This window comes from Orbicella faveolata, unplaced genomic scaffold (assembly GCF_042242905.1).
Source record: "Orbicella faveolata isolate gen_17 unplaced genomic scaffold, um_ofav_v1 contig_34, whole genome shotgun sequence".
NCBI classification, from domain to species: Eukaryota; Metazoa; Cnidaria; class Anthozoa; order Scleractinia; family Merulinidae; genus Orbicella; species Orbicella faveolata.
This window is the reverse complement of record NW_028301563.1, coordinates 30,206,131-30,233,452: the sequence shown is the minus strand read 5'-3', so window position 1 is coordinate 30,233,452 and position 27,322 is coordinate 30,206,131. Positions and strand designations below refer to the sequence as shown.

General features: G+C 37.4%; 1 protein-coding gene across 5 annotated transcripts; it reads left to right on the top strand.

Moving 5' to 3' along the window:
- Positions 1–380: 380 nt before the first annotated feature.
- Positions 381–27,322, top strand: LOC110066967 (ras association domain-containing protein 2-like). Of its 5 annotated transcripts, none has more exons than XM_020774242.2 (13): positions 381–647; positions 6,400–6,656; positions 8,967–9,061; positions 12,594–12,730; positions 16,091–16,169; positions 17,369–17,530; positions 18,356–18,472; positions 18,833–18,946; positions 19,515–19,566; positions 19,737–19,801; positions 20,651–20,707; positions 21,266–21,363; positions 22,206–26,107. In XM_020774242.2, the coding sequence occupies exons 2-13, from the start codon at positions 6,404–6,406 to the stop codon at positions 22,264–22,266; spliced, it is 1,290 nt and encodes a 429-aa protein (XP_020629901.1). In that variant the 5' UTR covers positions 381–647; positions 6,400–6,403; the 3' UTR covers positions 22,267–26,107. The 5 variants fall into 5 exon arrangements, 4 of the variants coding, with proteins under 4 accessions (XP_020629901.1, XP_089127763.1, XP_020629894.1 ...); XM_020774235.2 differs by lacking the exon at positions 381–647 and adding an exon at positions 3,790–4,022 and having other exon boundaries at positions 22,206–27,322; XR_016201550.1 differs by lacking the exons at positions 381–647; positions 21,266–21,363; positions 22,206–26,107 and adding exons at positions 3,785–4,022; positions 20,205–20,316 and having other exon boundaries at positions 20,651–20,710.

Genomic DNA, 27,322 nt, shown 5'->3' with positions numbered 1-27,322 from the left:
TTATGGAGTTGACTGCAATCATAACACTTTTTTTGATTCTTTGTTACAGTAGTACTACCATTATTGTTGTGGCAGGCTTAACAACCTTTGCCGATTACGTCATCGGATGTGATATTTCACACTGACCCGTGTTGATCCACTTGTGGTTGGTATAGTTATGTTACGTCATCGAAACAACAACATGTTTTGTTTCAGTCTAGTTCCTCTGACCTGATGCTACAGTTTTTTCACTTTCATTCATATTGATTGGGTCATCAAACAACTAATTATATCTTGGAATTTCATTCAACAGACACAGTGTCGTCACTTCGAACTGTCAATTATAAATTTCCATAAATGGGGTGATGTTTTCAATAAGAACTTCAACCATTTCCGTTCACTGTCTGTATGTCCTGAATTGTTCGCCCATATGTGCCCCGGCATTGCTGCAAATTGACCTCCGGGAGTGAATTGAGCATTTTGATTCTCGTCGATTCTTTGTGATAATAATCATTCGAACAGCAACCTCTTTCGACCGTAACCGGCTAATTCAGCCATCTATTTCGTCCACCTCACTACACGGCAGGTTTTGTGGCAGATTAGGCAGGTTCTCTCAGTGTACTGAAGTATAGAAGGTCACCAACGTTTGGCAAGACGAGTGTGTGAAGGTATTTTTTGCTTTTATTCAGCGTTTATTACAAGACTGTCCTTTTACTAAGTCGTCCTTTGTGCGAAAGAGTTTTGCTTTGCCAGGAATTAATTTGCGACTTTACTGCGGCCATATTCTGCGGCATACAGATATTTTTACCTTGAGCAACGTTGTTTCTTTCAGTGATGACATCATAGCATATGTAATAGCCTGTATTAACTTACATTTCACTGATTTTGTAATTTCGTGCAAGTAAATTCTATCCAGTAATTCAAAGTTATCATATATTCAGATTGCTAACTTATGCTTCAGCAATACGTCTAGTCGACTTTTGTTTTCGCTTTTAACCAACCCGTATTTCAACAATTCGGCATGTTACAGTATAATTATTATTTATTGCTAATATTTTGACGTACATGTTGTTCTTCAACCTGATAAATTTACTACCTTCAGGGGGCGCTTCTGAAAAGTTCTTTCACAGCCGGTGATCAAGTCGAGAAAGGTTTTCTTTTGTAGAATGTCGTTTGTATTTGCAAATCCGCCGCGATTTAGCGGTCATTTTAAGTAGAAGTAAACTTAAATCAAAGCAAATATGCCTGCCGTGCCAAGTAATTACTAGCGTTTAAGCAATTACCATTACAACAATTTCAAAGGACTTGTGAAAACAAAAATTGAGTTGCTAGTGAATTAGCATCTAAAACAATAAAATTAGCTTCATTTAATTGCATTTCAAGAGCTTTAATCCCATAACTTTGGAATACTTTGTAAAGGGGAATATTTTCTGCGCAGGAAGTTTGTAAGCTTTGTAAACTCCATCAAAATGGAAAGTTGAATCAAAACAAGGAATATTGAATGAGTCGGTTTAAGTCGTCAAGGAATCTTACCCAAGAATAACATTTATATGTCACGGAAAAATAAATAACAACATCGGTTGTTTTTTAGTTCTGATGGACAGTACGGGACCAATACATAAATATTTCAGAATAGCACCAATATTTTTTCGACTAGATTAAAGGACTCGGAGAATCAAAAAGAGAATTAAATGTTATCCTAGTGTAAATTTTTAGCGTAAATCGGTGTTTATCATAGATTTTTGTCAGACATTATTTTAGAAGACTGACTTAACACTTTTGCTTTACTGTCCTTACTTCACTGTTCAATTGACAAAAACACACACACTCGTCCCCTGAAAGGTTTCCAAACGATATCATGGAGCGAGAGGGGAGAGAGGGGGTAAAGTCACTCTTTTCTCTCACCCGCGCTCGTAGACGTTTCACCCTGTTGATCTGACTGGGGGTGGGGTGGGGGAAAGGACCGCTTAAGTTTTGCGGCGGTTACAGTTAAACTCCGGTTATGATTCTTTTTTTTTTTTTTTTTTTTAATACTTGTTGGAATTAGGACCATTTTGATATATTATTTGCTTAACGACAGTCTATTTTAAACTTCTCAAATTCGAAAACCATAACCTACGAAGTACTGTTAAGTCTACAAGCTGGTGTAACAAACTCCATAAAATAACCAACTATAATTAAAATAATGAAGTTTACTCTTCGGTAGCGAACTGTTCGGTTTCGAACCCGATTACTTGTTTTTCTCTGGATTCATCTCTGGGTGCTTGTTTGTTCGAGAATACTAGATAATCAGATTTTTATTTCTTGGTGATTTCCTCCTCCTTTTTTCCACAAAAAGTCTAAACAGTCAAACTTGGTTACTGACAGATTGCGCCTTCCACAATACGCCGGAGAAAGTTGAAAACGCAGCTTTATTTCTCTAGTTAGGCCTACCGTCCGCACTAATCCGTCGCGGAAATGGAGCTTTGAAAATACTTTTCAAACCGGAGAAATCTGAAAACGCCGGGAAAAAACATTTTGAAAGTTGAGCTTTCTCGTGTGATTTCCCTTACCGACTTTTCCTCAAATGATTTTTGATTGACCGAGTTTTCCTCAAAAGGATTGTTGCGTTTTTAAATTCCTCCGGCGTAGTGTGGACGGAAAACATTTGATGCGTTTTCGGAGTAAAACCACAGTTTTCAAATTTCTTCAGCGTAGTGTGGACAGGGTTTCAAATGTTTCAGACCGAAAGGAACACTCTTCGCCATATTCGCGTGTTTAAAAACCCGGAAGTATACTTTTCGCGTAACTGAAAAACCGGAAGCTCTTCTTTCTACACTTTTCTGCAGACTTGAAACTAGAAACTCTCCATTCGTACCCGTCAACGCCTTCTATCAGATGCAGACCGCATCATCTCTCAGGGATCATCTCTCTCCCGGGGCTTAGGCTGACGGTGGGAGATGACTGGCATCCCCGGGTCGTCTCCTACGGGATTCCCTGATACCGGTCGGTTAGCAAAGGAGAGTCCATGGTGATATGGCCCTGTATACTGCATATATACCGCTAGGATCTTGCAAAAGCGTCCCGTGTGGAGATGAGTAATGAGAGATGGTACATTTTATGCAAAGGGCCTTTTTTTTGGAATCCTACCCTTTCGGAGTTATTTTGCCCTCTAGGCTTTGAAATTCGGGCTTAATTAATTTGAAACCTGAAATACGCAGTCAAATGCAATGTTTTTTTTTGTTTGTTCTTGTGCGCTAAGTTCGAGTCGGAAGTCTCTGACACTTGGCTGTAAAATGTAAAATTGTAAATATTGTCTAAAACTAGCTGCTGTTTATTTTCCTAAACGCCGTGATTTTCTCTTTTGACCATCTAAGACTTTGGTGAACCATTTCCACACGGGAAAAATAAAAATGTCTCTGAATCGGTGTTTATACAGCCGCGACATTTTTTGATTATTAAAAAAAAAAAAAAAAAAAAAAAATGAAATAGTCTTCTTTGAGGTATTTCTGTGAGATGCAAGTAACATTTTACCGTTTCAGCCGGCTGCGAAATCCGTACGACGAGAGCATATATTTAATGCTCTTATTAAAATATGCAAGAAGAAACGTGGGGAAAAAAATTGTCGGCAAGAAAAGAGATAATTTGAATTTGTTATTTCTACCACGGGGACAACTTCCGAATTATCTTAATTTAATTTCATTGTTATTCACGGCTATTAGCAAATGTAAAAACTCTGTATTTCACATAAGAACAACTGAACATTGGTTTTGATTGGTTGAATTTTTCCCGCCATAAGCCTCGAGACACAACACATTTTTGACAGCGAAAATCACCAAACAGCTGTTTTTTCAATTCGCGTCTACGACGCTAAAATTCGAACATTTCTGAGTTTGTTCTATGCCATGGAAGCCAGCGAGAACCGATAAACAACCGAATAACTGTCCTTTTAGAATTGCTTGACGGTTTGAACAGTTCTCGTCCAGTTTTCTTGGTTCAACAACGAGATTCAAGATGATTGAACTTCTCCGTGCGTTGAAGAATTTTCTTCAATCTTCGTCTGGGTAAATATACATCATTTATTTCAGGTCAAAGTGTTTTTCCGCTTCTTTCAAAAACATCATGTTTTCAAGCAGCGTTACACTCACGTTGCAGACTGAAAAAGAACTGAGAATTATTTTACCTTTCGATTGCCTTTCGTTTCTGTTGAATGAATGATCAAAAGTTTATTACACAGGGCTGTGTAAGGTCTTAGGCTCACAAAGTTTATAAGTGATTAGTCCTTACATAAGCAAATTTGACAACAACATTTTCTGTTACGTGGCTCGATTATTTTTGTCTTTATCACACAGAAAGAAAATAGAAAATGTCAGTAGACAATATTTGTTTTTACTATTTCGTCCTGTGTAAATTTAGTTGCAGAGAAAATAAGCGAATATCTTTTAGACATGAATTTGCAATAGCAAACCAATTTTTTTTTTTTAACGAAAATGAAAATAACAAGGAATTTTAGAGATACATTGGAAGAGATGGAATAATTTATCACCATCACTTTCGTGCTTTTTTTCTGGAAGGCTCTGTGCGGCACTGTCAAGTGAGCTGAATATTCATTGACATTTTTATGTTTATTTTGAAGTGGTCGCTACACGCAATGAACAATATTGTTTTCAGAGGCCAATTGATTGCCTTTCTGTCAACAGTATTTTCCATCGTGGTTGAGGTGCGAACGCGAAAGGCACGAAGCAACATCTGTAAAATATTCTTAAAACTTTTCTCAACAGCCAAACCCTCTCCACAAGGACAACGACAAATTTGAGATGTGACAATTAACTCGCTTTTAAGTCACAGAACTTATTAATCCTGATAAAAGCTTTCGGTACAAAACGAGGTTCCTTGATAATCCCCTCGCTTGCAATGCGTTTCATTATTAAAAATGTTTGTATACCGAATAACATAATGACGAGAGTTTGGCATTGAAAACTACTTCCATGATAAGCCGAGAAAGATCCGATTTACAAAAGATGATTTTCGACAGAATACGTAATCGCCGTATCGAGAACTTTCAATGTTTACTCTCCTAGACTGACACTTACGCGATTTGAATAATTCCTGGGCGTTTCCAGCAACAGGTGGTTTCGGTCGTTAAAGATATTTTTATTTCTAATGAATTAAGCCGATTCCAAACTGTTCTTGTCGCTGAACTCTCCCTTTCCCCGTGCTATAGAGGTTGAACTCGAACGCGGTTTCGAGGCGACGCGTTTTCGTGTAGTGACAAGCATTTTGAGCTCTGTCCACAGTACTTCAAAGCCTCCATTCAAATGTACGCTGTTTTCGATACTTTAGGCCCTGTCCACATTACACCGGAAGGATTTGAAAACGCAGCTTTATTTCTGCAGTTAGACCTATCGTCCACACTAATCCGTCACAAAAAAGGAGCTTTTCGAAAACGCTATTCAAACCGAAGGGATTTGGAAACGCCGGCATTGCGTTTTAGTGAGGACGGAAAACATTTTGTAAACAGAGCCTTTTGAAAACTATGACATTACGATAAACGTGTGATTTCGCTGTCCGAACACGGTTTTCCTGAAAAACAAAGCCAAAATGACCGTGTACTTTCAAATTTCTGCGGCGTAGTGTTGACAGAGCGTTAATTGCGGACATTCGACACGCACGAAATTGGTATGGACAGGACGTGGAGTCCGAGAAGCGAAGCTCGTGTTGGAACTGCTAGACCTTATGGTATACTATCATTATTTTACATTATGGAAACCTTTTTCTTTCATAATATAAGGAATACTTGGCTAATCCAGTTTTAAAATCTAAAAAAATTGCTCTCAATCTGAACTGGCGATTTTTTCGCGTGGTAGTTGCACAACGTGACAGATTTTTACCAATCAGTTTGACGAAAAATTACTGCTTGCGTTGCTCCTCCGGGTGAGTCATGCAATGTTTTCTACAATTCGTTACTAGGACGACAGAAATCGTGTGCTGAACCTCGGAAATATTTGTATTGAACATATTATTGTTTCTACATGCTTCACCGATCACAAATGTTGCTTTTGAGGTTAGTTGGAGAAGGAACGAGCTACAAATTCAATTTGCAAATGTTAAATGTAACATAATTTGATTTCAACGAGATATTGAGCAAAACGTATTTAATACACTCCCAATACTCAAGTAATGATAGTGCCAAACAGGTGTTGTGTGAGCAAATTAAACTTGTAGCGTGACATTGGTCACGCAGTACCCACTGATTTGATTTATAATTAGTGAAGTAAGGCATACTTATGGTTTGGGGACACCATGATTAAAAGAAAGTACAATCTTCTGGCAGTTCTTAAAACAAATGCTTTCAGCGAAGAAGAAAGGTTTAACACTTCTTTAATTGTATTTTATTCTTGAGTTCCCGCTAATTTATTTTAATATTATCTTCATCAACAGAAAAATGCCCTCGGTATATCACGAGAACTGCGGAAAACCAGGACCGAAGAGCATTGACTATCTTCCCCCACCAGAAGCACGCATTTTTAAATCTCGAAGCGCTCCGAATTCCCCGTTGTTGGGCGAGCGGAGACCCCTTTTCCCCAGAGCATCTCCTCGCCTCACTCGAGGACTGAGTCAGCTGTCTGACAAAACAGCCGGTTCAAAACCTACAAAGTCTTCCAAAGTTGGGCGAAGCAAATCTTTCCATGGTAAAGGTATGTGCTTATATAACTGGACTTTTAAATTCACTGCATATCGCATGGGAGTTTCGAATTCTACGTTTGTTTTTCACGTCTTTAATCGCTTGCTTCTTTTTGAGAAAATCAGGAAACGTGAACAGGTAGTAAAATGTCTGTAGAATGTGGTTAATCTTAGGAAATCTCCATAGGGAAAAAAGTATAGTGATGGATGCAATCTGGAAACGTTTACAGAAGGTGTAATAGTTTATATCAGAAGCATATCACCTTGACAAGGTGACATGCTTCTGTTTATTGAACCTGTAATTAATTGCTGTGATTTTCTTCACCAACGCAAGGAGTAATTATGTAAGAGATAAGATATGCCTTTGTTTGTTTGTATTCCTTATATGAAGTCGTCTTACTTAAGGAAAAAAAAATGCATCAATTTCTCCATGGCCACGATGTTGGTTTAGACTGAGAACGTTCCTCCAGCATTTTCTTCGTTCTTCTCCAGCATTCAAACCTTAATTTTTTCCGTAAACTTTCGTTTTGCCTCAAAATGCATTTGCATCAAACACAATATTTTGGCTTAGCAACAAGCCTCCAATTAAGTCATTAAATCAGTTTTAAAATGCTTAACAGCTAGGGCAATTTAAATTAAAACGTTGAGATGCTGAGTTTGTAAAATGGCGAATGGTGTACAGGATCTTACAGCATTGAGATATAGTTCTGTGGAATGTTTGTTACTCTGGGCTCGATAATTTAAGTAAATAGCTGCCGTGCTAGTTTAATACATTGGTTGTTTTTCCAACATAAGACAAAGCAATACGGGTCCTTGGCTTCATTCCAAACAAAACTGGTCCAGTTCAATACAGCCCTCTATCTGTCACGCAACACTACGCTCTTTCGTTGCGTGACAGAAAAATGGGCAGAACACCTTCCATACCGTGTGTTTACCATCCCCTGTTGATCCTGAGGAAAGAAAGGTCGCTTCCCTTCAGTGTCTCTTGCGAGTCTCCACGATTCCTATTCTTGGGTCTATTAACACGAATCCACAAATCCTGCAAAAGGTTTTCAAATTTTGCGCGAGGAGTAGAGCGAGGCTATTAAATTGCAAGACCCGTTAAAACGAGACATTTATGCGGCTGGATCTCTGGAACAGATGCAGGAACAGCAGCAAGGAAGGCGAAAGATTATGGAAAAGGCGTTTCGCCCGATTGGTAGCGTTTTCTAACGGATGAATGCAAGATTTAAGTCCCGAGCCAGTCCTGGGGTGAATACGAACACAAGAAAAAACATATAGTGGTGTGTGAGGGGGAAAAGGTGTAGGCTGTATTCTGTTATTGGTTGGTTTTATGCAGCCATTATTGGGTTGTCACGCAGTCGCTCTCGTTACCCGGGGGGCCGGGAAGTGTTGCGTGACGCCCCAAATGTTGAATACTGGCCGTGACTTTCTTGTTGAAAAATTGAAATAAAATAAATTTTGTCATAAATCATGAGTGTTTCTCTCCGTTCAGTAGTTGCACCTTCCTTTAATATATCCTACTCCTTCTATTTTTTATTGTTTAAGGCGGGGGTAAACATGAAAGGAGAAATCCTTCTCAAAATATCTTTTAACAAAGGCAAAAATAACTCGTTTTGAGCTTTGAACTTACAGTAGCAGAAAGATTTCTCAAGATAAACTTTAATACCTTAAGATCCAAATTCCGGCAAAAACATAAATTCCATCTTTTACAGAATTTTCATGTCTAACCCCGCCTCATTTTTTTTTTCCCGGTTTCTGTTAGTAATCTATTTCATTTTTCTTGCACCCATGGCCAAAGCGCCGCCCAGAGATTTAACATGTTTTATTTTCATTTTTTTTCGCTTTCCATCCTAAAACATCGACCTTCCCTTGTTTCTTTGATCCTTGATACGTGAATAAATTCGTCGCTCATTGAATAATTTGCACACGAGCGGATGGAAAAAAAAATCCTAACCCCTCCATAGACAGTGATATTTTGGTATGTTTTCGGCGTGACGTCATTAGCAACTTTGCGCCTTTGGAGCAAGCGCTGAATTTTTCGTCGCTCGAGCTCGGCGAGAGGTCAAATTGTTTGGCCTGCTAAACTGCGGTAAACGTGATGACTGAGTGTCATAAGTGCGGCAAACTAGTATATTTTGGTAAGCTGAAGCTTTTAAAAACAAAATCCCGCCAGTAGATTGCAAAATAATTCTTTTGTAGAACTACAGAAACGATAAACAACTTTGTTCCATCCGGACTCAGCGGCGAGCGGTCAACGAAGTAACAACATGATTGAGACTCAGGCAATCAAGTTTGTGATGTATTTATATGGTATTTTGCAGCTGAACAAAGAAATTCTCTTGGTAAAGTGTGGCATCCCGGCTGTTTACGATGTGAGGAATGCGGTAAAAGATTAAATCCGGGCCAACATTCTGAGGTAAGGTACTCGAAAGCTTTGTTAGGGCTTTATACGCAGACTTCAAGAAATCGGTAGCCGGCCGGTAACTCGTGATAAAACCCTCTTGAACGTAAATTGCAATAGCAGAGAAAAGAGCTATATTTTTCAAGTCTTTGATTCTCAAAATTTAAGCTCAAGCAGCTGATATTCGTTCGTCCTTTTTGCGGTAGTTCGGGAAGCTTTCTTATCATGGGATTTGAGGTAAGCTCTTTGTAGAAGCCTTGCCAAAATAAGCTTATAACAAGTTTTGTTTTTTCAAACTTTTGAATTTAGATAAACCGTTATATGGGATGTGCAGTTTTCGGAGGGTTGTCTTGACTCAATGCCAATTTTCGTGGCTTCGAATGATGTGTCAATAATTTTGTTAATTAGATCTCTGAAGAGGCGACCACGCAAAACTAGGAAATTTTTCACTTTGTGTTTATTGTCACATAAAATAAACGAATTTAATCCCTACAAAGCATTGTCGTTTGCCTAAGGCAGGGTGACAAGTAACTTAAGAACGGACTCTTTTGATCAGTAGATGCGATAAAATTTGCTTAATATATGTGCCTGTCAGGCTGTGTCAATCTATCGAAGTGCCCAGTTTGAACAGTATGTCCTGCTTTTGTTAACTTTTTTCCGAACCGGGTGAGACAGGAATTAAATATAATACGATGAACAATTTTTAAATCTGGTTATTAAAATTAATATATTACTACAGTTACCTCCTCCTCGCTCCCTGGAAATTCTAAATAATTATATGATATAAACACTGTGTCCAGAAACTGGACAGGGTTTTTAAAATACTCTAAGTTTGAAAGAAAATGGTCCATTTATGACTATGTATTCCTTGTGTTACCAGATGAATACAATTATTGAGAACTAGCCATAAACAGGCCAATTTGTGTGATATTCAGGTGAACCATGGCTAAAGGGAGTCGCTATTCAGGCTAGCCGGACACAGAGTACTGTGGTACATTTGTTTAAAATAATCCATGTCTACTTAGCAGTGAATAGCACTCCTGGCATCTTGTGACGAGCAAAGGTTATAGCTTGAGTGGCACATGGTTGGCCTGTCTATGGTTAGACTTTGACTCAGTTATTGTTATGGTAACACAATGTAAAAGGAAGATTTTCTGAGTGTGTGACACAGAATATTTTGAAAATGATGTCTGGCTGCCGGACATTAGACACAGGGTAAAATAAATGTATACAATTCTTGGTATAATTAAAAATGTATATAAGCATTTTATCCTTTCTTCAGGTAATTTGAAGAGTTTCATTAGAGAATGTTTCGTACATCATATGTTGTAATTTTTTGTTGTGCTCTCGCCGACTGTTGTGACGTGTTTGCATTGTGTGATTCTTAGAAACATTTCCAGTTATGTTTACATGTAAAGTACTTGCAAAAAGTTGATCTTGTAGTTAAACACAACAAGACGTTTTTATCTCAGGGCATGTTATGCTAAACAGTGTACAATTTTCAATGAACAAAAAACTCAATTTTGCAATAGCAATGGAATGGGATATTTTATCTTCAAACTTTTTTTTCGGTCACTGGTTTCTTACCAAGTAAAACTGACTTTGTGTGGTAGAAATAGATAGTCCCAGATCTAATGAACCTGTAATAATTGTAAATAAATGTAGAATTAATAATTTTAACTGAAAGTCTGTGCTTTGCACAGCATTGTTATATTCCATTTTTTGTTTGGAAAGTCCATTCCAAGATTCCAGTTCCTGATTTTCCGTTTCCTGTCAATGATGCAATGTGTTGAAATATTAACTCATTGTCCTTGATCAGAATGGAAGCAGATGCCTTTCTTCTGATTCAACGCAGAGTTCCTCATCTTCTGTCGAACTGGGTGGTAATATGCCAATCTTTTGCCTTTATTTGTGTTTCTATAGTAAAAAGATTGTGCTTAGATCTTGAAGATTGAGCCATGTTTTGATACTATCAATATTGAAGTCACAACAGCATGCACTAACAAATGTTCAATAGGTTCTTGCTGATAAAAGGTGTAAATGACATTTGATTTATCTTGACTGAATTTAACCAGTTAACCAGTTGGTTAGTTCATGATTAGGATAATGCAGTATAACCTCAATTTGTGGGGTGGTTAAACCAGAATTGAAATCATTGTACGTTGACTTGTATGTATTAATGTAATCATTACAAGTTAAAATTCTTCAGTCTTCAGAGTCACAAATGGCTTCTTTCCAAGACTGTTTCTTGATTTTATTTTCAAGGGAAAAGAACACACATATATATCTAGGGATTTTTCATTCAACCCTAATTAGTTTTAGTTCATTTGCTATTAGCTCTTTAGAGTGAAAACATTTGATACTCAGTTTTCTGATGAAATGAAATAAGATATACACACACTGTGATGTCTTGATGAAATGTTTCATAGAGCTGTCTGCTTCAACAGGTTTTTCATGTGTCAAAACCTGCCTGTTAGCTTAGTGTTCAGTCTAACTTTTGCCTGTTTATTGATTGACATATTGTGGTCAGCTTAGTTACGTGAAAGCTTAGGCAGAAACATAATAATTATTATATTATGTTAATAAAGTGTGTGGTTGTGATTTTCATCCATGTATGTTGAACCTTCAGTTCTTGTTTGGAAATTAGAGCAAGATAGAGCATTCCTAGACTGAAATTATTGTGATATAACACAACAGCAAAAAAAAAGTTATATGCATGTCTGGTTCAAGTGAATATGATCTTCGCTTGTTGATTTTAATCATGAAATATTTTGAACATGCTATAATTGTTATGTCAATGGCGTACATGTCATAATATTGGTTAAGTATTTGCATGGGTGTGTTGCAACATAAAAAAGAAACATAATATGTTTCTTTTTTACAGTTTGTTATGTAGTAGCTTTTAACCTATGTATATATTGTTCACAGAATATGAGTTGTTCTCATGACAAGTTTGAATTTGAGTTGTTAAAATTCTATTCTTGGACATATCAAGGGTAAACCTTAAGTGTAGGAAATTAGCTGAATAATTTGTAAGTTTTGAAAATACCATACCAGACATTTAATCTAGTTGTCTCCCCCAGGGTCATGTGTGGATCACAGATTGTTATGTTCATATGTATTGAAGTTGTTTTTGATCACGTAACTCTCAGCTTTAATTTGCTTTTGAAGTCAAGTCAATTTTTCATGAATATCAACATGGCTTATAGTAACATGACTTTCGTTGAAAATCTATAATTAAAATCTGGAATAAATTTATTGGTTTGTTTGATTTGTGAGGTTGTAACTTGTTTAAATCTTTAAATTATTTGCTCCTGAAAGACAACTCTGCAAGTTATCTAAAGAAGCTGATCAGCCGGTCAATTCGCCTGGTGCCCAGCCCTTAATGAAATCCCAGTATCAGACTTGCTTTATGAGTTATTCAGATCTACTGTATCTCACCTAAATACACACCAAAGGTCGATCAAAGTTGTGTGATATGCAGTTGAGGCTTACCAGAAGGTACAATCAGGTATATAATTCAATGATATTTGTATTTATTTTATAGCACAGAGGTATTCCCTACTGCAATATACCATGCTACAGTTTGTTATTTGGCCCAGGTGGATATGGCAGAGGCGGTACAGAATCATATCAATATTTTGCAGATGATAAGCTTACGCCAGCAGAACTAGATGCTATAAGGTATATAAATTGCAATTGTTATATATCATTATTACATCCAGGTAAATTATTGCCTGAATGTAACAATGATTTTGTTTTAAGTATAATATTATAGTAATTAATATAATAATTGTTATATACATTGTTATTCAGGCTTTTAGCCAGATGGGTGTCCAGATATCCTGCAGAAAATTGTCTTATTTTTCATATGCTGCGTTATAAATTGAAGGGGTGAGTGCAAAACCATGCTAAGTGACGATTTGGGTGAAAAAAAAAAATTTCGCAAAAGGGCTTGAGTTTTTGCATGTGGTCTTCAATATAATAGAAAAACGCGGCCCTGTATTTTTGTCGCTGGTTTCTGCTTCGTTTTCGAGTTATAACGTATGCAAAAATACTTGGCTTTTCCTGGCCATGTCTTTAGGAGTTTATTTGTTGAACAGCAAACAGGCAGACTGTTTATAGTGTATGAAGTCAAAATCAAATCTCACAGCATATATAGAGCGGAAATCTGGGAACAGATTGTTTACATTGGTTATTGTGACATGAGCACAACACGTGAATTGATTGAGCGGCAAACGAAATACCATCGAACAAAAAAGAGATGTGCCGAATTAGAGCTCTGTCAACTAATATCTTAAGCATTGTGTTAAAGTACCTTGTATGCCTGCCTGGTGGTTGAGAGGCATCATAAAGCCTCGATAAACCCATAAGTCATCAGCACATTTTAAAGAATCAAAATGTGTTCTGAAACTTCAAAGGTAGCTGATATACCGTAATTGTGTTATCGGCGTTCGAAGTCAGTTCGAGCCAGGCAGCAAAGTCCAAGAGCAGTTCTTGCCCAAGAAAAATACCCTCTCGTGAGTTGTGTCCCATTTGCCAAGCATTGCTAGTGTCAAAGTTTGGAAAGCGAGAACTGGTTTTTGACTTATAAAATTTGTCTTGTATCGACCGCCATGTTTTCCCGCGCACGAGGTGTAAAGACCCTTCCCGACATGCATTGCGATCACGTTCTGCTCGCGTTTCTCGAACCGGTAACTAGATTGTTTCGGCTTTTTTCATTTAAAGATAATAATGGCCAACAAGTAGCGATCGATTGTAACATAGATCTGTGATCCAGATTGTGTTGATTTTATTTCATATCGGCATGATTTGTAGTGTTTTGAACTTCTGGGATCAGCGGACATGGAGATGTATGGAGACCCGTACGTTGCGCAGAAGGGTTAATTTGTTAATCTGTTAGGTGGTGTGTGACGTAAAGCTACGATCGCGTTTGTCGAAAAATATGTATTTATCTCGTGATTTTTAGCCATTTAAGACGCTGCTGTATTTGGAAAAGTGCTTATTTGATGTTTATTTGTTCAGTGCAGATAGTCATTGTCCCAGATAACCAAAGTAAGTTCCAGATGTTAACACTATTTTCCGGCCGCCATATTTTACCTATTTAAACCAGAAATCACCATTTTTGAGCTTATATGTTGCGTGAAATTAACATTTTGCTGTTTTCTAAGTGAAATCAACATCCTTGCGGTCACGCATTACGTGAAATCAACATTTTTACCTATTTAGACCTGAAATCAACATTTTTGAGCTTATACGCTGCGTTAAATCAACATTTTGCTGTTTTCTAAGCGAAATCAACATCCTTGCCGTCATGCGTTAATGTGAAATCAGCATTTTTACCTATTTAGACCTGAAATCAACATTTTTGAGCTTATACGCTGAGTGAAATTAAAATTTTGCTGTTTTCTAAGAGAAATCAACATCCTTGCCGTCACGCGTTAACGTGAAATCAACATTTTTGAGCTTATACGCTGCGTTAAATCAACATTTTTCTGTTTTCTAAGTGAAATCAACATCCTTGCTGTCACACGTTAACGTGAAATCAGCATTTTTACCTATTTAGACGTGAAATCAACATTTTTGAGCTTATACGCTGCGTGAAATTAACATTTTGCTGTTTTCTTAGTGAAATCAACATCCTTGCCGTCACGCGTTAATGTGAAAGCAGCATTTTTACCTATTTAGACCTGAAATTAACAATTTTTAGCTTATACGTTGCGTGAAATTAACATTGTGCTGTTTTCTAAGAGAAATCAACATCCTTGCCTTCACGCATTAACGTGAAATCAGCATTTTTACCTATTTAGACCTGAAATCAACATTTTTGAGCTTATATGTTGCGTGAAATCAACATTTTGCTGTTTTCTAAGTGAAATCAACAACCTTCCTGTCATGGGTTAACATGAAATCAACATTTAAACCTTTTTTGACCTAAAATCGACATTTTTGAGCTTTTACGTTGCGTGAAATTGAAATTTTGCTGCTTTCTAAGAGAAATCAACATCCTTGCCACCACGCGTTAACATGAGTCAACATTTTAACCACTTTTGACCTGAAATCAACAAATTTGAGCTTATATAAGTTGCGTGAAATTGACATTTTGCTGGTTTCTAAGTAAAATCAAAGTCCTTGCGGTCACGGCGGGCCAATCCTTTGTTATAATAAACCGAGGCGAGACTTCGACTTATAACAAAGGCTTGGCTTGGCTATTATAACAAAGGGTCGGCTCTGTTTATCATAACAAAGGCCTGGCTTCGTTTATTTGAAGACCTCGGCGGGAAAAGGGCGCTAGGTATTTTAATCAAAAGTGAACTTTGTCGAAAACGCTCCAAATTTCGCATGCAGTTTTGTTTAGGTATGTTTAACAATGTCCCGTAGTTTTTCCGCTAAGCTTCGCTTCGTTTTCGAGATATTGCGTATGCAGAAAAACCACTCGGTTTTCCTAGTGGCGTCTTTATAAACGAAGCAAAAACCAGCGACAAAAATACAGGACCACGTTTTTCTGTTACATTGAAGACCACATGCAAAAATTCAAGCCCTTTTGTGAAAATTTTTTTTTTCACCCAAATCGTCACTTAGCATGGTTTTGCACTCACCCCTTCAATTGCTCACTTGAGGAGGCCCTACAGCACATTTTGGATGGCCACTTTTAAAATTCTGGCTAAAAGCCTGATGTTATTATCCCTTGCCAGTAATGTAAATCAGGTACTTGTGAAATTTCGTAACTACATGCACCACTGATTGAGTAAAAAGTATCTTCTCTATAATATCAACTACTTAGTAATCACGAATGGTCCTTTTTTTCTGGAAAATCTCAAATCAAGACCTTGGCTTACTGTATCGAGTGAACAATAACAAGGTCAATAGGCAAGGCAGAGGCTTGCTTTGTTTTTGCAGGCCTGTAATCAGCTTGTGTGCATTATGGAAGAATAATGCCCCAGAAGTAGCCAATCAGAGTATGTGTTATATCTGTTACCTGATGTATACAAACACAAGCCATATAAATTTATTAACTCTATCTTGTTTTACTGCATACTTCAGAAATGAAGTCATACCCAAGTTGAGGGAGTATAACATATTCTTTGAGGGAAGAAAAGCTCTGCAGTTAACCAGCAAGGAGGTAAATAAATGTCTTCACAGGTTATAAGAATCACTTTCTGTTTTATATACTGAATATTTATTCAGATATATTTGGTGACCTTCAACTTATGATTTTTTTTTGTTAATCCTTATTATAATGTATTACCAGTAACCCTGATATACACCTGGAGTCTCAAAGACACAATCGAGCTTGATGTAATATCGCTGTCAGAAGTGACTCTGTTTAAGATTGGGAATTTGTCAATAGTCAAGAATAGTTGTGACTTTGATATTTCATAATGTTATGCTAGAGTATTACTTTCAGAACCTTGAAACATTTACGAGAAAGAAATATGTCTTAATAAATTATGTATCATGCATGGTTCTATAATAAGTATGTGCTCTCGCATCACATCTTTTATCTGGGAGTTCAAACTGAAAAATGGAGGGTGATCTACGTGCATTCTTGCTTTTGTACTCATTCTGTTGTTTTAAATTAATTCATCTCATTTTGGCATTTGGCTTCTCAAGCCCTTCTGAAGTCATTTTACTTCCTCTCTGATTTGAGGAAACCATGAGTGTTTTGCCTCATGTTCATAATAAACCTGTTTCAATTACATGTATAGTGATTTAGCAGTGTGCAACATGATGTGTGAAAACATTTCTAAGATGCACATGCAATTTGGGATTGACTTGACGTGTTTCAGCCAATTTCTGAGCTGTCTGGCAGTTGTGAAATAATGTGTGCGCAAATTGTAGAGAATAATTTAGGGAAAACATGTATAGGGTTTTTGGACTGTGACTGAACATCTTGGCTATCTTTGTATCTGCTCAGTCAAGGCTGCATGTACATGTAGCTAGAGAGGAGGCACAGAGTCAGGGTGTATTCTACATTTTCAACTACGCTAGCACCATGGGATAGAAATTGAAAAGAGTCATAGACTGTAATCCCTTAAGATTCTTCGCATTTTGACCTTTTTTAAAATTTTTTCGAAAATATCTTCAAGAGAAGGCATAAAAAATTAGCATTTCAGAGCCTCTCAGTTATAAAATTTTCTGGGGAGCCTCCCTAGAGGCTTGTCCCTCTGGCATTTGAATCAGTGTCAGCCGTCTGCTTCATGAAACAAACCCTCTACTCCCTAAATTAATGAGAACGTTGAACACAGTAAAAGTAAACTTCAGTCTCCCTTCTTGAGCATGTCTCACTTTTTGTATATAATTAAATAATAACTTTTTCAGGTTGGAGGCAGGCTTATTCTTGAAGGTGTTCTCAAGATATACTGGGGATTAAAGGTGCCTGTTACGCTAGCGAGCCACAACCTTTCCTATTGGAGGAGACGCTCTCAAAAAGAGCAGAATGGTTATGCAAGAGTCTTAGCTGCTAAGAACAAAGATGGCATTGTGAGTACATTTGGATGAAAATGTTAGAACCAACAGCTTGTCTAGCAGTGTTCGTGCTTCAAATGTGATTTTCTTTAGCATGAAGTTTCTAGCCAGGAGTATTGCTACTCAATCCCTTGGAATTCAATGCCGTTCGTTCTTGTATTAACAGTAAACCCCCAGAACTTTTGTCAGGTCAACCCAAATAGATTTGCTGGTCTGACGGTCAGTGTGCCGGACTCCTTACAAATGAAGGGCTGCATGGAAAAAAGCTATAAGTGACTCTTGATCTCATGTCGAATTCTCCTTTTTTCATTGAAGGACGTGGAAACTAATTTGCTAGGAGAATCTTCCAGTCTATCAGATGTCACTCAGGGTCTTTTTTTCATGCTCATGTAACCCTGCAAATACCCTTCAAACTGCCATCACATCATACATGTAGTTCAGACAATGATAGCCTAAAACTTGGCCTTTTACTGTAACTAATTACAGTGTATATAACTGTGTTTACATATCTGGCAACCATTTTATACCATTTCACGTTTTAAAAAGTTTACATAGTAGGGAATGGCAGATCTAGGGGAGGGGACTGGGGGTGTCCACCCCCTACCCCCCTTATCGGTGAAAACACATAAGGTCCAAACAGCCAAAATAATTTGGGTCCTGGAGGGGGCCTGGAAAAATTATTGTGCCGTTACCTTATAAAGAGGTGTGGATTGGCCACTGCAGGGCTCTGTGGGATGACCATGACTAAATGTGTGTTTGGCTGATCAAAATCACAACCCCTCAGGGATTATGGACAAAAGTGAAGTGAAGTGATGATCAAAATGTTTTGCTTTAAAACAGAGACCAAGAACTAGTAGCTTGGAGAAGGTTCTTGCCAGGCGTCGTTCCTTACTAGTTAACAACAGAAACATCCCAGACGCAGGGGACCAGAGAACCATTCTGGATTTTACAGTTCAGGTGAGAGCTCTTGTATGCAGTAAAGCCTGGTTCACACTTGTGAGATAAGCACCAGTATAAGGGCAAGTATAAGCATATGCTAGTGTATCGCAGGGTTACTCCCCAGCATTGAATTTGTTGGTACCCATTTCTCTACCTGGATAGAGAGAGGCACCATAAGAGTAAGTGTCTTGCCTGAGAACACAACGAAATGCTTTCTGCCTGGGCTCAAACCTGGACAGCTCAATCAACTTGAACAGGAGTTGAACTGACTAGCCTTGAGGCACTGCACCTCGACACACTAAGTGCTAATTTACATACAAATTGCATACTTTTAAAAGAGACATGATTTTAAAGTTGTTGTTTGTTTGCTGTGGAAAGTCACCTGAAGGCCGGACGACGTTTATTCCTCCTTATGGCACCTCAACAAACCTCCGAGTCACAAGCAGAACAAAAACAAGAGAAGTCATTAAAATGCTGATGACTAAATTCCAGGTTTGTTTGTTATTATTTCCAATTTTCAGTTACATTTCCTGCTTTGTTATATAGGCCTATCAGTGGGCGAGATGCACTAAAATTTTCCTGTGCTGTGATTGGGTACCCCAAAAGGCAAGTGATGGGGCTACTTGAGCAATCAACGTACAGTTCTTGCTTGGATTGATTCATCTTGTTCCACAAGAGAAAACGACTTTTTTTTGGCAATACACAAGAATCCATTATGATTGCCATTGTTTATTTTGGTTCACCATAACTTTGGTGGTTTTCAGCCTTAAAAAGCTTATTCTGATCTCGATCTGAGATATAATGGCTTATAATCTCGTGATATTCCTCTGTCTGTGTTCCTTCCACTAAATAAACTATCGCTGGGCTCTTACAGGGTAGGAGCATTGACAGCTTGTGCAAAAAATTTGCTAGTTCTGTGTATGCAGACTCTGGATCTTGTCAAGGAATGTAGGCTTTTTCAAGGATGATGCCAGTGTAATCAATGTGTATGTGCAGGAAATATGCATCTCCCAAAGTGCAGTTCATGTAATTAAGCTTGAGTTGTCTTTTTGTTACTCAGATTACAGATGGGCCACAAAAGTTCCACCTTTATGCTGTGTATGACAATGGCTGTAAGTATTATATATAATTATGTATGTCAAGGTTGTTCTTGACTTTTAACGACAACATCAAGAAAGTAATTATTCGTGATAATTTTTCCCAAAACCACTTATCACAATAATTTATCAATAATAATCAACTGTTAGTAGGTAACAACCTCTTAATTTTTGAACTTGTTTAGCAATCAGACAACTACGAAATGAAGAGTTTCCACTTTACTGTCGACTTCTCCTAGGACCTAGTGAGGTAAGACATGATAAACACCTGTTTCTGAATGACAGCAAATCCAAGAAAATGTTTGCCATGAAAAACAAGGCAGTACCATTCATCTTCAGACTTTGCTGTTGATTTATTTTTGTATTGCACCACAACAAACCAACACTTTCACAGGATATTATGTTTTGGTCAGAAGGTGGTCAGGAATTTTATCTTATGTTCTCTTCCTTGCATTTCTGTGTTGGTTAAGTAGCATATCATGATTCTATTTAGTGCCCCCTTTCCATAAGCATCCTTTTGTAATAAACACTTCCCATGCCATTTTGTTATTGAAAGGAGCTACGTCACAGTTTGCGCATCATGAAACATCTTCTCCATTCTTGTTTCTTTATAGTTTATCATTATCTCTTTTGGTTTTTTTTTTCTATCTTAGTAAACTACTATTTTCAAGTTTTCTCCAGTCTAAAGGTAATTTTGTATGTGGCCAAAATAACTCAAAATGCTGGGACTGAGCTCAGGCTATTTCATTAAACTCCCCCCTTCAGGTGAGCATCCCTGTTGTTAAACAGACATTCAAGACATTAACATGGAATAGACTGGTTAGATTAGGACTGAATTATGATATCTCCTGTTGAATCAAAACTTATTGACTTGAAATACAATTGTATGCACTTCTCAAGCAAATGGTGTTCTGACTATGAAAAACCTTACTGTTACAGTACTCTTGTTCCTGTTTCTTAAAGTTGTTTTCAATAAGGATGTTGTGGTTTTGGACAACCATTTCTTTCTGACGGTTGGCAAAACGACATGAACTAAATCATAACATTTTTCTCTCAATCTGATTGTAATTGACAGTGAAAATTTAATGTTGTTTTGCAGGAAGCAGCCAAGATATTTGTTATGGAAGCTGATGACAGCAACAATATTTCTCACGAGGTTTGTTTACTTGAACTGCCTTAGAGACAACTCTTTTTTTGACCACTTACATGCAGAAGTTTCTCTTCTTGGAACTTCAAGATATATTCTGTCAATGCAAGATGTTGACTCCCACCCTCTTCACCTCCCTAGTTATTTTAAAAGCATTAAAGTATGACTGCTGAATGATTATTTCACAGATAAATTCTGTAAAGTACTGGTAAAATATACAGAGACAGGAATTCTGTTACTTTAGACAGCTAAATGAGCCATGGATGTATTTTATTTAAATTGGTTAATAGTTTGTCAAGTTTAAACAACTGTGACAGTGTTTGGATTTCTAAGCTTTACGTAGATTTTTATGATTTTATTGTTCTGTTTTGCCTTCATTTTAGTTTTGATTGAGGAGATAGATCAGATAATCGAGACCATGTTTTTCCACATTTCCAAACACCTTGAAGTTCTATAAAAATATTCCTCTGAATGCCATAGTTTCAACCCTCTTCTCAGTGTTTGGAAATGTGGTAAAACGCATCTACCTAACAGAGTGTCCTGTGTTTTCTGTTGCTTTGTTGTTAGGTTGCGCAGTATATTCACTTTGCCACGCCTGTGTTACAAGCCTTCCTGGATAAATATCAAGAAGAGGAGGAGAAGGAGGTGGAGAGAGTAAAACAAAGGTACTCAGCTTTGATTTCTTCTCGCACTAGTGAACATCAGATGGGTTGTGGAAGTAAGGACTGAAATTAATTAACTTATGGTGTGTAGTGCTGAAATTAACCCTAGAACTGATTTGAAATCCAACAGAAAACAAGGTTGTCTGACGTTTTTAGTAAGAGTATTTTCTTTAGCTGTGATTTGACACATTTTGGGATAGAATTTGAGATGGCAGTTATCCTGCTCAATACTGAAATGTGATTTACTAAGTATCTTCAATTTGCAATTTTTAATGCTATAATTGTAACTGCACCCAAATTTGTAGTTAGATTGACAGGCAGAAGCCTCTGTCACATCTATTGTACTGATATCCTGCAATTTCAAGTCCCTGAATAAATATCAGGCCAAATTTTGGTGCATTAAATATGTAATGTATGTGTTAACTCAAGGTGATTGTATTTTCTGGTTACTGCTCCAGTTTTAATTGCGTGTGTTTTATTTATTAGCAGTTTACTGAAAAACGTACAAAGAAATAATAAAATAAAAGTTGTGCGACATTACAATGTTGCTGACATCATTGTCATGGTAAAAATGAGAGTTTTATTGCGGTGTGAATATAGAGTAGTGGAACTTTTATTATAATAGATGTAATTGCTTGTGATCTCTGGTAGCCTTTGAATGTGCAAACTGACTCTATCTGTGCGAACTATTTACATGAGACCACAAACAAATGCCTGTTATACTAATTCCACTAATTTATATTGACACTGTGATAGAACTGTCATTGTTACCTTGATAATGATGTCAGCAACATCGAAACATCGGAAAACTCTAATTTTGTTTTATTTATTATTTCTATTTTCAGCTATATGTTATATCGTCAGAAGTTGCAAGAGAGACTTGCAGAAATCTCCACTGCTGTATAACAGAACGCAACTGCCTGCTAGGATTTCATTAATTTTTTTTTTATTTTTATGCTATAATTCCAAAAGAAATATATTTATTTATTTGTTTAAATAAAATTAAACCTAAAGGTAACTTAATAAATAATTATAGATGTTCTTAGACTACAAGTAGTCCCTCTTTTGCTTGGTCCATCCAGTGTGTCTGCAAGCCATTTTTTTCATGCATGACTGACCAAGCGAAAGATGGACTATACTCATAGTCTAGATGCATTAGGCACTTTTCTAAAAGAATTACAGGTCAAATGCTAAGAGTTCTTTTTGTAAAAAAATGTACATAGCTTCTTGTATGTTAACTATCGAAATCAGAAAATTGTGAACAGAAGACTTATTGGTGGCATGTTGTTATGTCATACGGTTAAACCAATCAAATACAAGATGAAGAAACAATGAAAGCCACCTGTAATATTTTATTGTATCCAGAGGTTTAGCCTATCATTGGATTTGTTGTGATACACTTGTTGAAAATTTGAGAGTTTTCAAAGCCATATCGCACAAAAAGTATTTACATAATATATCAGGCTCAAATTTCTTGTGACATTTTTCAAATTGTGCCACACCCTTTCAACATTTAGAGATGACATTTTTTTGTAGCTTAATCAAATACTGAGGTGTCTATAGTACATTGTAAGCTAGTAAGGCAACTATTGTTAACAAAGATTCTCCTATAGAGTAACTTAGAGAGACAAATACGACCTTCCGTATGGTACTCTTGCAATCCATTTTGTGAGCCTGTGTTCCTTGCCTGGTTAAAAGAAGGGGAACAATGGGTCTCCCAAAACAGCTGGCAATTGAACCCATCCTTGGGATGAATATAGGTACGGTAAACACCTGCATAATTATAAGAGCCTATGATTTCGAGGTTCAGGCTGATCTAGTTCTTACTTACCAGGTACTTAGAGAGAAATCAGCCGGAAAAATGTTCTTAAACTGGAAACGACATTTAAATCCTTCCAGCTGTAGCTCAGAGTTATTCAGTTGGACCTGGTTAATTCGAACTTGGTTATTCTGAATTCCCCATTATTTCGAAACTCAAAACCATTTCCCTTGGCTTTCACTTTCAATTATTTACTATCAGCTATTTCGAACTCCCTCTGCTTCGAACAATTTTTCGTTCCCTGCGGGTTTGAAATAGCGGGTTCAGCTGTAGTTCTTTAATATGAATGCTTTCTTATTCTGGCATCCTCTTTCTTTTTATACAAGTACATGTTTTATGTATCAGGCTGAATAATGGTTCTTATATATATGGTGCTTTGTTTGCAAAGTTTCAGCCTGATGTTCTTACCCCACTTGTTCTCATATGCAGGTGTTTACTATATTTTCTGGTCCTACACATGTGGTGTGGTTTTTGTCTCAGCTGTGGTTTTGGCAGGCACTCAGGTCAAAAATTCACAGCACTCTGTAATTTGGCCCACATCAACAAACTGCAAGAGAGATGAAATTTGATTTCTCCTTACTGACTTTGCATTGTCATGCAGATGGTGTTGAGAATGAGGGATATGATCAAAACCAAAAATTCTCAAAACTTACATTAAGAGAATAATGGCAATCAGTAAGGAGAAATAAAATTTTGATCTTGGGGCCGATCCTTGACAACCATTCTTTTAATTTGTAGATTATGAAAAAGGAGAAAATATAGGAAAGTCAACACTAGTCTCTTTACAGCAAGAACTCTTGAATCATGAACTTTTGAGATATTTTGTACAAATTTTGTGGTTTAACCCTTTCAGGACCAAATGATTGCTAAAAAATGCTGTTTTTAACTGTAAAATCAGTTTTTTGGCTGTCATGATGCTGAATGGGCCTTAGTTTTGCTGAAAAAGCTATCTTTTTGCCTAACTGATAGTCAGATTTCCCCAAGATTAAGTACGAAAGTGAAGAGTATTTTAATTTGGTGCATGCGCATAGGCCAAAATTTGGACTGATAACGTTGTTTTTCAATTTGCTGCGTCCGAATGCTGCTGATATCCAAAACCAACTGTTGTGCAGATAGATCTATCCTAGCTCTACTATCTGCTTATGGCTCCTTGGGCGTCAAAGGGTTAAATTATAGAAGGAAAGCTCTTCATAATTATAATGTACAAGATTAGAATTTTGCATAGTGTTAAATGCTAAATACTCTTGCTAATATATGCCCTTGTACAAGAAAATGTCAAGTCTTCATGGTTTGATTGTCCATTGTTATTGAGATCAATCAATGAATGATAACATATTTATTTAAAGTTTATGAGGATTCTGAAAAGCATATTCACCAAATCCAAAGTATAATCGATTCTTACCATTAATTGAATATTTGAAAGTGTTAAGTTTTATTAAGACATGCTGTACTGTATGTACATGGTTTTTTGAAAGAAATATTAAACCAATCGAAATTGAGAAAATTGAGTTGTGTTTAATTTTTAAGGTTGGATGAAATTACAACTTAAGTTAGATCAGTTAGTAGTTTACCAGTGATGGCTAATGTTTCAGGGGACAATTTTGCCAGATCTTGAAGCATAATAGCATAATTAAGAACAGGCAACTCAGGGAGTTTCATCATCATCATTATCATCATATCTGTTGCATAATGGCTTCTGAAGTTTATGCAGAGCCATGTTTTACTTCATAATAACTGAGGCAGAAAACCCAAAGCAGAAGAACCCCAAAAAGGAACGGGCAAGGTTAACATATTCTCAATTCTAATGACTAAGGTCGCAGCTGAAACGAGGGTGAGGAGTAAAGGTACGGTTAGCCTAAGGATCTTGGCCCCTCACCATTTTGCCCCTTGCCTTTCACCCTCCCCCTCCCCCCACCACTTGCCCCTCAGCCATGTTGGACATGCCATCATGCTTTATGGGTGATGTTTTGAAGACAGGCAGGTACAGAACTCCGACCTGACCGGATACTGATAGTGTCTAACATGAAGCACTCTCTTATATGAAAAGACATTTCATAACATTACATGACGTAGCAAATTACATGGCACTATTCGTGATTGAAGCTCTGTCCGTCTGCTGGCTGGTGACAGTAATAGCGATCAGAAGACGAAACAGAAGGTTGGAAAACGAGGGAATGAAGCTCCACCGTTACCAGCGGATACACTCGGTGTACATGAGCAAAAGACAATGCTGACAGCTATTCAGTTTGTTATTATTCTTGGAATTTGTCCTAATCTAGTTTCAGGTGTTGGTTTTGCCAGTAGAAATGAGATCAGGATCTGCTGCTGCTCTGAACGTTTACTGTAGTACCAAGAGTGAAAGACGCTTGTTTGAATGCGTGAACACACTCGTCGACTGTACAGCACAGCGCACGTTGCATTGGGTGCTCTGGTTTTGTCTAGACATCTTGGCGATATATTATCAAGGCTGCTGACTTGTTATGCTCCTATTACATCAACTTATTTAATGTAAAATCAAGCAAAACGGATTTGACAAGCTTGGAATCCCGGTCACAGCATCACAAATGTTACTGAGAACCTCAGTGATTATTTTTGTGATAATGTTGACGAGGTGTGCAAAAAATCACCTGATGTTTGAAAGGATGGCTTGGAGGCTAAACCCTTGGCTGAACATGATTCCTGTGATCCGAATTACAGTCAAGTGATCTTGATATGTTAGCTCCAGAACCCCCACACATGACTAGAAACAATAATAGTATTATAAATCATTTATCACTCCATCTGAAAGAGAATTGTGTGCTCGGAATCTTCAAAGAACTCCAGGGACTGTGTTTATCAGGCAATAGTAATAAGAGAACATCTGACACTTCAGAGGGGACCAATGAGTGTAGGGAAACAGCCAATAAAAAAAAAAACAAAAGAAAACAACTCTGTGAAACAATTTTCAGGTTATAATGGAAAGGTAACTGGTAATCAAGGAATGAAAGATTCCAACATGGATGAAAAACGTTTGCAGCCAACAGGCTTGTGAAGCCAAGTGGAGTGAAGGCAGTGTTACTCGCATTTCTTGAAGGATCAGCAGGTATTAAAGGAAGGGGTGCATGAAAAAAGACCCTGAGTGACCTCTGATAGACTGCAAGATTCTCCTAGCAAATTGCCTTTTGCCTCTTCCTACATTAAAGGAGAATTTGACATGAGATCAAGAGTCACTTAGGATTTTTTTCTTGATGCACCCTGTCATACCAAAAAAATGGTTATATGTTGTATGTTTCCCCCCGCCCCCACCCCCTTGACGGGATGATAATCTATCTCAGGTAAGCCCCATTCTCCCTTCCCCCTTCTGCTGCATGTAATTCACAGATACCCATATATCCTTTGTACACCTGGGTGGAGAGAGGCATTGAGAGGGTAAAATGGTTTACTCAAAAACAACACCATAACCCTGGCCAGGGCTCAAACCCAGACCACTCAGACTGGAGTTCAGTGCATAATCATTAAGCCCTGTTCAAACAGGATATGTTTGGTGATCAAACACAATTTAACAATGTTTCATGATCAAACACAATCCAGCAATGTTTGGTGATTAAACACAATCCAACAATGTTACAGTGGCAGATCTAGGGGAGGGGCCCAGGGGGCCCTGCCCACCCTTATTTTGGGTGAAAAAAGGAGAAATGACTGAAGGAAGAAAAGCCGGCAGGGCAAGTAAAACTAAACCGGGCCCTCCCCTTAGCTCAAAGTCTGGATCTGGCACTGTGTTTGGTGATCCAAACACAATCAAACAATGTTTGGTGACCAAACACAATCCAACAATGTTTGGTGATTCAAACATGTTGATGTTGTTGTGAGTAGCCAAACGGTATCAAACATGACTGTTTGATCACCGTTTTACATTTTTTGATCACTGTTTTACATTTTTGAGATCAAATTGATGTTGTCATTCAAATTTTATCAGACACGATCAAACAAGGTCTCTAAACAGGAAAATGTTTGGTCACCAAACAAAGTTTGATTGTGTTTAATCGCGAAACATTTCCCGTTTGGACAGGGCTTAATGTCCACATTGAGTGGTCCATGGTTTGAGCCCCTCTCAAAGATAAGGTTAACATTGTAAAAGTCTGCAAAAAGAAAAAAAAGGAATAA

Coding starts and splice junctions, on each gene's coding strand:
- LOC110066967 (XM_020774235.2), top strand. CDS start 3,973: ATGATTGAACTTCTCCGTGCGTTGAAGAATTTTCTTCAATCTTCGTCT. Junction 4,023..6,399: donor TTTCTTCAATCTTCGTCTGG/GTAAATATACAT, acceptor CTTCATCAACAG/AAAAATGCCCTCGGTATATC. Junction 18,947..19,514: donor TGCTGATGACTAAATTCCAG/GTTTGTTTGTTA, acceptor TTTGTTACTCAG/ATTACAGATGGGCCACAAAA.